Raw genomic sequence first — 12,500 nt, forward strand, 5'->3', positions numbered from 1 at the left:
TATATATATATATATATATATATATATATATATATATATATATATATATATATATATATATATATATATATATATATATATATATATATATATATATATATATATATATATATATTATATATATATATACATACTTATATATACAATATATATATATATATATGTATATATGTATGTGTATATATACCACATGAAAAATTAAACATTCGATATGGATATAAATCCTGACCGGTTTCATCTTTATATCTAAGACTTCCTCTGTAGGGCTGATGTATAGTGGTAGAACTTTACAAGTATGTGTGAGTGTGTGTGTGTGTGTGTCTGTGTGTATATTGTGTGTGCATGAGTGCATCCTGTATATTATGAGTACGTATACATGCAGCTCACACCGTTCTGAAGCGCATAAATACGTATCTAAAAATACGAAAATCTTTTCTGTGAAGGACAATTACTGAAACCCTGACAACATCCGCCGTGGATGAAATTTTTTTTTTTTTTTTTTTTTTAGACATGTGCCACAATTTTCCTTACTTGACGTCATGTTCGTAATTTTCCTTATAAATGTGTAGAACTACTCAGGACATATGAATCGTAAAAATGTTTTGATTTATTTTCATGTACTGCGGTTTTTTATTCTTTTTCTTTTTATTTTATTTTTATTTATTTTTTTTTTTGGCTTGTAGGATAATGAACTACAAGTGTGTTCCTCTGTTACGATTGTAATGGCAGACGACAGTGTTCTGCTTCTATTATTATTATTATTATTATTATTATTATTATTATTATTATTATTATTATTATTATTATTATTTGAGCGAGTGTATTTCTAAGGGCGTGCCCACACTGCACTAAAGCCTGTCAGAACGCATGCCGGTAACTTGTTGCATACATATCGCAAACAAATTGACAACAAGTCAAGAGTCCGTAAGTGGTGAATGAATCTTTGCAAATGCTGGAAATATATATATATATATATATATATATATATATATATATATATATATATATATATATATATATGTATATATATATATATATACATATGTATATATATATATATACAGTATAAAACAGTAGTTGGGACCGCAAATAAGTCGTTGACATGTATTCAACCTGTTTATGATAAGTTGCCAAGTTATGTTTATGACATGTTCTACCATAGTGTGAACGTACCCATAGGGCATGTCCCCAATGCAATAAAACATGTCTTAAACATATGCTGACAACTTGTTGCTCACACATCACAAACATGTTGAATACAAGTCATCAACCTATTAGTAGTTCTGACCAGGTCTTTGTACAGATTTCCCAGCATTTGCCAAAGGTCACCACTTACGGTCTTCAACTTGTTTTCAGCCTGTTTGTGATATGTTTGCGATAAGTTGCCGACATGTGTTCATGATATGTTTTACTGCAATGCTGACGTACCCTAAGGGATCACTGAAATGTCGATTATAGCCATCATAACCTAACCTAATGTAACATGACATAAGTATTCTTACGTGTCCTAGGCTTAATTGGTCCCCTTGAACAACATATATATATATATATATATATATATATATATATATATATATATATATATATATATATATATATATATATATATATATATATATATATTTATATATATATATATATATATATATATATATATATATATATATATATATATATAGATATATTTATATATATATATACATATATATATATATATATGTATCTATATATATTTATATATATATAGATATATATATACATACATACAAAAATTTCTTTTTGTTTGCTTTAGCATATAAGTAAACAAAGAAAGAATGACGCTTAGTGAGTCGGGCGAGTATGTGATTGCATTCTTGTATTATAATTTAGATAAAAAAAAAAAAATTGAAAAACCCACATGATGCTCCTGAGGCCAGATGAGCGCATGCGCGTACATTTAGGTGTTTTATCTTTTGCGTTCGATCAAATGAAACGAAAATTATAAACGCATCGTGTTGTTTCTGAGGCCGGGCGATTGTGCGCTTGCCCAGGCGTGCTGGCGTGCATAAAAAAAGAAACATATGCTTTGGGAGCCACGACGAATGTGTGTGTGTGTGTGCGCGTTTGTGTGCGCGCGCGCGTGTTGTTTTGCGTTTATATTATAGCGTATGTGTTTGCGTATATGTATGCAATCTTCAACAGTTTGGGAACGATTGAATTTGAGAAAAAAAACTCACTCATGTTTCTGAGGCCGGAAGAATGTTTGTGTGTGTGTGTATGAGTTTGTGTGTGCATTTTCGTGTATGTTTTTGCGTATATGTACGCACTCTTCACCCCTCAAAAAATCTGTTAAAAATGATTTGATTCGCCACAGACTGAAAGGAGATCCATTGCTTTTCTCCAAGCAGACCTTAGTAAAGGACTCTACACTGTCTGGTGGCTTGCTTGATTGAATAGCCTGCCAGGAGGTCACGACTCTGTGTCGTATCCCTCCCCCCAACCCTTTCCCCCCCCTCCCCTCCCCTCCCCCTCCTGGGTAAGTTTCATGAAGAGACGAATGATACGAACAACTTCATTGCTGCTGTTGCTTTTGTATCTGTTTTGGTTCCTCTAGAGATAAAGGGCTTGAGCAATATTGCTGTTGGTGTGCATATAACAATTTTGGTTCGTTCATTATTAATATTTTAATTTTGTATATTGTATATCTGTTGTTATTCGTCCACGGGATAAAGGGTTTAAGCAATATTGCTGTTGCTGTGTATGTCATATTTTTGGTTCGTTCGTTAGCAATATTTTTTATATTATATATGTTTTTTATTCGTCTAGGGATGAAGGATGTAAGCAATATTGCTGTTGCTGAAAGTATAGCATATTTAATACGTTCATTATTAATATTCAGTTTATTATATATCTTGTTTTGATTCGTCTACGGGATAAAGGGTTTGAGCAATGTTGCTGTTACTGAGGTTTTTTTAAAGTTTTCGATTCGTGTGTAAATGATCTTGAGTATAAATTAATGGAGCAATTCATTGCTATTGCTTTTGGTTTTATCCGTTTTGATTCGTCCACTTTGAATCTTCGGAACAAAGGGTGAAAGCAACACCATTGCTGTTGCTTTGTTTAATCCTCGATAAAAATGGTGAGAGCAATGTCACAGCCGTTGCTACGCTATACTCTTCGATACAAATCGTGAGAGCAACACCGTTGCTGTTGCTTTGTTTAATCCTCGATAAAAATGGTGAGCAATGTCACAGCAATGTCAAATCGTGAGAGCAACACCGTTGCTGTTGCTTTGTTTAATCCTCGATAAAAATGGTGAGAGCAATGTCACAGCCGTTGCTACGTATACTCTTCGATGCAAATCGTGAGAGCAACACCGTTGCTGTTGCTTTGTTTAATCCTCGATAAAAATGGTGAGAGCAATGTCACAGCCGTTGCTACGTATACTCTTCGATACAAATCGTGAGAGCAACACCATTGCTGTTGCTTTGTTTAATCTTCGATAAAAATGGTGAGAGCAATGTCACAGCCGTTGCTACGTTTACTCTTCGATGCAAATCGTGAGAGCAACACCATTGCTGTTGCTGCATTTGGTCTTCGATACAAATGGTGAGAGCAACGCTACTGCTATTGCTGCATTTGGTCTTCGATATAAAATGGTGAGAGCAACCTCTGTGATGTTGCTCTTGGTTTTATCCGTTTCATTTCGTCCATTTTTAATCTTATACACAAATAATTCGATAAGTTCGTTGGAGTTGCTGTGGTCCTTATATTTTAATTCTTTTGTTTTTTTACCTTTGATAGTTTAATTGTGCCTTTATGTTTATATGATAATTATATACAGGAGCATATCCGTGTATTTTTGAAAATGATTTCCATAATGTTTTTATTTTCGTGTTGGGATATTTTACGTTTTTTATGAGAGCTTCAGTTTAAAGTTCACTTTTCCACTTCAAAATTTTTTTTCTTCAGGCTTAATAAAATTTCTAATTTTTCATTTTTACAGACTTATTCGCATTACAAAAGCCCTTTCCCACAGTAAAATCTTATAGAAGTAAAATCTTATAGGAGTAATATCTATACAAACAAACATCTGTTTTGGATTTAGCTCACTAAAACAAAGACAATGTGTAAAAGCAAATACACAAGAGATTTATTTTACGTGGCTAAGAACGAACTGGTTACCTAGCAACGGGACCTACAGCTTATTGTGGAATCCGAACCACATTATACCCAGAAATGAATTTCTATCACCAGAAATAAACGCTCAAAATGATATCTTGAAAAGATATTTTTTTTTTATTTTGTTTAGTCCACTTTCTTTACCACCGAACAAAGATAGTGTGTAAAGACGAACTTACTTTCTTTACCACCGAACGAAGATAGTGTGTGAAAACAAACACACAAGAGACGCCTACAATGATATCTTGAAAAGATAATTTTTTTTTAACTTCACTTTCTTTACCACGGAACAAAGACACTAGCATACCCTCTGAAAACAAATACACGCAGGAGACGCTGACTTCACTTGTCGCATCGACACGGGAGAGCAAAGCCTCCCATATGATTGCAAGCTTCCCTTTCCTGATTTGTTTATGCTCAGATTAGAGGAGACACGTTTGCTGGTCCTTTCGTTGTCCCTGATTCTATCAGTCTTCCTAAAAAAAAACTTTACCTTTTTTTATGATGTAATTCTTTTACGTTCTGTGTTGCTGAAAACGTTTTTTTTTTTTTATTCTGTGGTTCTTTGATTCTGTCTTGCTAAAAACGTAACTTTTTTTATCTGTGATTCTTAGATTCTGTCTTGCTGAAAATTTTATTTTTTTCTCTCTGGTTCTTGGATCCTGATATTACTTTTTTTATTCTGTGATTCTCAGTCTGTATTGCTCAAAACTTTATTTGTTTAAATTTTGCGATTCTTAGATTTTGTCTTCCTACAAATTTTACTACTTTATTCTCTGATTCTTAGATTCTGCCGTCACTTTTTTATTCTTTGATTCTCAAATTCTGTCTAGCTAAAAACGTTATATTTATTTTTTATTTTGTGATTCCTTAGATTTTGTCTTGCTAAGTGATTCTCAGAATCTTCCTAAAAACGTTACTTTTTCATTCTGTGATTCTTTAGAATCTGTGTTGCTTAAAACGTTACTTTCCGTACTGTGATCATTTTTTTTTTTTTGGTCAGTAGTGAAAATTTAAATGCAGTGATTTTAACGTTTATGTTCATCATTGGTACATTAATTGAGATTCTTTGATTCCATCCTTAAATGTTGCCGCCAGTAGGTTCTATTACAGTCTGGGATTCTAACTAACTTAATGCTTTCCTCCGTGGTAAATTTGTCTCTGTGATTTTGATACTTATTTTTTTTAATAAGTTGATTCTATGATTCTCTTCGCAACTCTTAACTGAGCGTAGGACTTGTCAATGGAGATCTAATATGCATTATTTTAACTTTCTATTTATTGTTGCAGTCTGTACAGTAATTCCTATTGATTGTTGCAGTCTGTGCAATAATTCCTATTCATTGTTGCAGGCTGTACAATTATTCTATTTATTGTTGCAGTCTGCACAGTAATTCCTATTTTGTTTCAGTCTGTACAGTAATTCCTTTTTATGGTTGTAGTCTGTAAAGTAATTCCTATTTATTGTTGCAGTCTGTACAGTAATTCCTTTTTATGGTTGCAGTCTGCAAAGTAATTCCTATTTATTGTTGCAGACTGTATAGTAATTCCTATTTATTGTTGCAGTTTGTACAGTAATTCCTTTTTATGGTTGCAGTCTGTACAGTAATTCCTATTTATTGTTGCAGTTCGTACAGTAATTTACATTTGCAACACAGTCATAAGCAGTTGGGTTGTGGCGTTTGATGTTAATATTTTGTAAAGATTTTAGTTTTGCAATTCAGTAAAAGGTTGTAAGTATACAGGTAATATAGTGTTTCTGTTCTTTTTTTAATGAGCAGGGAAGTTTGAATGTTAGATGGTGTTGTTTAAACTATTTTCAAGTTTGTAAAATTTAGTAAAAGGTTTCAATGGCTGGTAAATGTGTAATAGTAGTGGTTTCAATGGCAGGTTGTTTTTAATGAGCAATGGCTGGTGTAAATGTGCAATTAGTAGAAATGGTGTAAGGTGTATTTAGTGAGAGGTTTCAATGGCAGGTGTAAAGGTGTATTTAGTGAGAGGTTTCAATGGCTGGTGTAAATGTGTATTTAGTGAGAGATTTCAATGGCAGGTGTAAAGGTGTATTTAGTGAGAGGTTTCAATGGCTGGTGTAAATGTTTTAGTGAGGAGTTTAAATGGCAGGTGTAAAGGTGTATTTAGTGAGAGGTTTCAATGGCAGGTGTAAAGGTGTATTTAGTGAGAGGTTTCAGTGGCAGGTGTAAAGGTGTGTTTAGTGAGAGGTTTCAATGGCAGGTGTAAAGGTGTATTTAGTGAGAGGTTTCAATGTTACAGCTACCAGATGATTTCTCCTACCATGTTAAAGTTCAAAGTTCATATATATTATATATATATATATATATATATATATATATATATATATATATATATATATATATATATATATATGTATATATATATATATATATATATATATATATATATATATATATATATATATATATATATATACCATATATATATATATATATTGAAACTGTTACCATAGACAAACGATTGAAACCTTACCTGTGCAAGCCCCTTTCCGAATGAGACAGCCACATAATTCATTGTTTACTGCCTTCAACAACTACCAGATCCCAATGTTTACTTTCTTCGCCGTAAATAGCTGTATTGGAGAGCTCATCGCGCGCTCTCTCGCTTATGACATTTATGGTTGGTTGTGGAAGTTTCTCCCATCTAATATGCCAGCGTCAATTCCATGCCGAGTTTTTCTTTGTCCCCCAAAGGTTTGTAAAAGTTCTGGGTTTATGAAATATGAAGAGAGAGGTTTTGGTTAAAACGCTGGAATTCGTGAGTCAGTCTATCAGGCTATTAAAAGTGTTGGGGATGGTACGTTATTGCAGGGGTAAAAGGGAAATTTTTTTTTTAATCCGTGGTATGTTATTAAAATAATAGGAATTGGGATTTTGAATATTCAGTATATGTGTGTGATTCATGTTGAATGTCCACATATCGTGCTTTATGTTCCCACATGGACACATCACTTAAATTCACTTGGTTTGTACAGGTATCATAGTAATATATAATATGGTTATAAAGTACATGAAAAATATTTTCATTTCCCAATTATATAGTAAAGTACTGATTATTTTTCTCTTCTTTTCAGGTAAGATTGCTGTGCTCTGAAGGAAGTTTACGGACGCGCAAAATAAAACACGGTAACGTACGTAACGTAATACAGTAACAGAATAATACAGTATATATATATATATATATATATATATATATATATATATATATATATATATATATATATTTACATATGTGTGTATGTATGTATATATATATGTATATATAATATATATATATATATACATACATATAAATATATATATATATACACATATGTGTGTGTGCGTAATTTATATACATAAAGTATATATGTATGTATTTCTATATATACTGTATTTGCATATAATACAGTATTTACGTTCCCTTTCTTGGTGGTCATTGCAGTGTTGCAAACATGAATAATTAGTCTGATTCCAACGAAGTGTGGGGAGGAGGGGAGGGTGGAGGGGGCTGATGATTAATTTATGGAGCATTAACGTAGAATCCTCCACCAGATTATACGATTTAGAAATATTGGTTTTGGAATTTTCGGAATATTAATTCCTGCGATAATTTAGAGTGCGATAGCTTGAGAATTTTTTTTTTTTATAATTTACAGTGTGGTGTCTCAAGAGTTTTTCCCAAGAATTTCAATCGACAATGAAGATAAGAATCTCCCAGCGTTTATGATTTACAAAGCAGTAGCTTAGAATTTCCCAGAATTTTGTGATTTACAAAGCAATGGCTAAGAATCTCCAGAATTTATGATTTGCAAAGCAGTGGCTAAGAATCTCCAGAATTTATGATTTTCAAAGCGGGATTTATGATTTACAGGTTGCAGCGTAGAATTTCCAGAATTTATATTTTACGAAGCATTTGCTTACATTCTCCCGGAATTTATGATTTACAAAGCAGTATAGCTTAGAATTTCCCGTAATTTATTCTTCACGAAGCGGTAGCTTAGAAACTCGCTTTGGCGTCATGATTTACAAAACAGAAGCTGTGAACTTGCTGTGATGTTACGTCAGACAGAGCCATAGTTAAGAATATTGCGCGTAATTTTTGGTTTACAAAGCAGTAGATGATAATCTGGCCCTTCATTTACAATTTACAAAGCGGTAGCTCAGAATATTGCCATGAAGTTGAGATTTACAGGATAGTAGTATATTATTCTTACCAAAATTTATGATTTTTAAAGCGATAGGCAATAATCTTGCCGTGTATTCATGTATAAATCAGGCTGATTTCCATTGTTGCGCATTCTCTTTAGGTCGACAAGACCTGGATGCTTCAATAAAACGCAGATTCGTCGGGATTCGAGTAGAACGAGACTCTGGAAGATGCTGGCTTGTCAAGAGGCTGAGGAACACTTGGCTTGGCGTTATGGACGGTGTCGAAATGCCAGTAATTCAAGGTTCTGCTTCCTAGTTTAAGATTTAGGTGCCATGCGAGACTATTCAATGTACAGTCTTATCCCTTCAATTTATTAAGCGCGAGTCCAATCCAGCGGTCCACGTCAGGCGCCTCGTATTCACTTCGACACGTTCCCACTATGACGGCCCGCCTTTGGGCAGGGGCCTTAGCCAACATAAGGCTGGCTTAAAACCAACCAAAGAACCAACTTTGCCAAGGTCTTTTAAGGCGCGGAATTCGTGCGTTCAGAATCCGGATTTTAAAACCGTCAGGTTTTCGTCCTTTTTGGAGGCTTATGTTTGCCCTGCAAAACTGTTTCTTGTTATCCTAATGGGCCCGGATGATTGGTTTGTTTACCAACGAAGAAATCCTCGTCTTGTGCGGCCATTGGGATAAAGGAAAATAAATAAATGAAAAAAAAAAAAAAAAATCTTTCCTCCATCCACCGTTGAAATGCCTTCGTCTTGTACAGCCATTGGCCGAAGCCCTTTATCGAAAAATTTGTTTTTCCTCCGCTTGGACTGCGTCCTCCTCCTCCTCCTCCTCCTCCTCCTCCTCCTCCTCCTCCTCCTCCTCCTCCTCTTCTTCTTCCTCCTCCTCCTCTATTGCTTGGCGATAATTCTGGCCATTATGAAAAATAATGAATCTATTATCGGGAGATTTTCTGCATTGATTAGGTTCGTCGTATGGCAATCAACATGTTTTTAAAGAGTTTATCATCCTCTTTTTTTTTTTTTATCTCCTCGCCCAATGACATGTTTACGAAAGGGCTCCCCCGGAGGGGCAATCTTGTTTCTGGAGAGAAAATTCCCCGAAAACTAATTGTAACACCATTGGGTTTCTTTTCCGCCGGGGAAGAGGCCACTTTGCTGCGGACGGTGGAGAGAGAGAGAGAGAGAGAGAGAGAGAGAGAGAGAGAGAGAGAGAGAGAGAGAGAGAGAGAGAGAGAGAGAGAGATTATATGCTCTTGCTTATTCGCAGGTGGTGCGATTTGATTTGGGAGGGGGTGGGTTCTGGACCCCACCCTACCCCATCCAACCTTCCCCATTCCCCATCTGTTCTTTTTTTTTGGTTTAAATATTTTTGAATTTGGGGATTGCAAATTCTTCCCCCCCCTTTCTTCTCCCCTTCCCCTCTTCCCTTAATTTCATTAAACTTGCTTAACATTTTCATAGGAATGTATCTTTGAATGTAAAATAAGTTAAATTCATATTTCCTTAAACGTAGATAAAGCTAAAGAAGTTGGACAGCCAGGTGGGAGGTGACGATAGGAGGCGGGTTTTAAAAGCAATAGGTAAGGAAGCAATGTAGCTGGAGTTCCGCAGGGTATACCTGCTTACGGGGTCACTAATAGTTCTATGTAAAAGAAAACTATTGAGAATATCTTTGTCAGTCCGTCAGCACTTTTCTGTCCGCCTTCAGATCTTAAAAACCACTGAGGCTAGAGGCTGCAAATTGGGATGTTGATCATCCACCCTCCAATCATCAAACATACCAAATTGCAGCCCTCTTGCCTCAGTAGTTTTTATTTTATTTAAGGTTACAGTTAGCCATAATCATATGTCTGGCAACCGCTGTAGGTACCGATAACACAGGCCACCACCGGGCCGTGGCTGAAAGCTTCATACAGCATTATACGCTGTACAGAAAACTCGATTGCGCCGAAGAAAATTCAGGGTATTTTTTAATTGTTTTCATTTAAGAACTCTCGAAGCGGTATAGTAATTGATCTTTAAATCCATTATTACTTTTCCTGTTTAGTGTTTTTGGTGATTAATATCAACATCATTAATAAAATTTACAATTATATTGTTCTGCTTGTTTGCGTGTACGATCATTACGCATTGTGAAGTGTAACACCATTCCCGTAGATTTTAACACATTTTCAATCAATTTCAACACATTTCCAATCAATTTTAACACATTTCCAATCAATTTTAACTCTTTTCCAATCAGTTGTAACATATTCCGAATCAATTGAAACACATTTCCAATAAATTGTACAACTTCCAGTAAACTGTAACACATTCCAGTCGTTTGTAACACATTTCCAATCAATTGTAACACATCTCCAATAAATTTTAACACATCTCCAATAAATGGTAACACATTTCCAATAAACTGTGACACAACTTCAATAAATTGTAACACATCAATAAATTGTAACACATTTCGAATCAGTTGTAATACGTTTCTAGTAAATTATAACACATTTTCAATAAATTGTAACGCATTTCCAATAAATTGGATCACATTTCCAAGAAACTGGATCACATTTCCAATAAATTACATCACATTTCCAGTAAATTGTAACATATTTCCAATAAATTGCATCAAATTTCCAATAAGTTAAATACATTACCAACTAAATTGTAAAACATTAACAGTAAATTGCAACACATTTCAATAAATTGCATCGCATTTCCAATAACTTGCACCAACATTTCCAATAAATTGTGGCACATACCCAACAGATCCAACAGAGAGAAAATAGAAACACAAATTAGTCTTTCTGCTATTATTAAATTCTAACGTATATATACCTAATAAAAGTTCATTACATCAGGGAAAACTGTTAAGAAATTACAATAACCAAACTTCTACATATCGAGTCTTGCTCCTGAATTCACACACGGATAGAGAAACCCGACATAAACCGAAGTTTCCCTCCACATAACCAAAGTTTTCCTTCTCGTCTCAAAAAGATCTTCCTGCATTTTGGAACCTCGTCGTTCCAAAGCATAATTTTAACTGCTTGCTTCCCCGCCCACCCCTCCCCTCCTCCTCCTCCTCCTCCTCCTCCTCCTCCTCCTCCTCCTCCTCCTCCTCCTCCTCCTCCTCCTCCTCCTTCCAAACAACCCTTCCCCCCCCCCCAACCCCAACCACCCCAATTCCTATTTCTTTCAAACCTCCTCGCTCGGACTTGGAGCAGACACAATCACACAACACGGTTTCCCATTTCGACGCCCTTCTGAAAAAAGGAGAGAGAGAGAGAGAGAGAGAGAGAGAGAGAGAGAGAGAGAGAGAGAGAGAGAGAGAGAGAGAGGCGGGCGTCTGAAAAATGATAAACTGGAAAAGAAAAGGAACATTTGTTCCTTGTATTTAAGCCCGTCCAAACAATCGTAAATTATGGGATAAAAGGGTAAACTATCCTATTAAAGTGTGAGGCTATTGCTGAGACGGGCGTTATAGAGCGGGGTCACTCCGCGGAGAGGGTAGGGGCGGCTGTGGGTGGGTGGGGGCGGGTACCGTGGGCTTCCGTGGAATTGTGGGCGTGAGGGAAGAAAGGGGTTTACAATTTGAACGCCCAAACGGTAGGCTGGAATGGGGGTTGGGGACTGCTTTCGGTTGATGTGGGCGTGATGGGGTGGAAGGGTTTGCGACTGGGACGCCTAAAAGTAGGCTGCAAAAGTGGTTGGCGTTATCAGTCAAGTTGTGGGCGGGGGTGGGGTTGGCACGCCCGTGGTGGTAGGTTGTGGGTGGTGGTTTGTGAGGTATGAGACACCCGACTGTATGTAGGTTACTTGGGTGGGGGTGTGGTTCCACTCTCTTCCCCCTCCCCTCTTCCCCTTCCCCTTCCCTCCCCTCCCCTCCCCTCCCCTCCCTTTCTCCCTCCCCTTCCCCATCCCCTTCCCCTTCCTCCGAATTTTCGCACAGTGGGCAAATGACGTTAGTGATACGGGGTAGTTGTGTTAAGAATAACCATTTCTCACTGCAGGATAAAAAATATTTTGGGGGCACTGTTTCCCCGTGTATGGGGGGTGGGGTTGATGACCATGTTGGCGATTAAGGTGCTAAGAGCATGACTAAAGATGGTCACTGAAAACCGGATGTGAAGAGTAATTGCGCCGTAAACAGACATTAATGAACGATCA

The 12,500-nt window shown here is 36.0% G+C and overlaps 2 protein-coding genes across 7 annotated transcripts in view; both read left to right on the forward strand.

Moving 5' to 3' along the window:
• Positions 1 to 9,244, forward strand: part of LOC136830116 (uncharacterized) — a 33,090-nt gene extending 23,846 nt beyond the window's left edge. The window contains exons 3-5 of the mRNA XM_067089307.1: positions 7,268 to 7,319; positions 8,483 to 8,616; positions 9,098 to 9,244. Of these exons, the coding sequence (XP_066945408.1) occupies positions 7,268 to 7,319; positions 8,483 to 8,616; positions 9,098 to 9,244 (333 nt within the window). The remainder of the gene's footprint in view (positions 1 to 7,267; positions 7,320 to 8,482; positions 8,617 to 9,097) is intronic.
• pros (prospero) overlaps positions 1 to 12,500 on the forward strand; it is a 1,677,936-nt gene that overhangs the window by 922,889 nt on the left and 742,547 nt on the right. The gene's annotated exons all lie outside the window — the stretch shown is intronic.

Source organism: Macrobrachium rosenbergii, chromosome 46 (genome assembly GCF_040412425.1).
Source record: "Macrobrachium rosenbergii isolate ZJJX-2024 chromosome 46, ASM4041242v1, whole genome shotgun sequence".
Lineage (NCBI taxonomy): Eukaryota > Metazoa > Arthropoda > Malacostraca > Decapoda > Palaemonidae > Macrobrachium > Macrobrachium rosenbergii.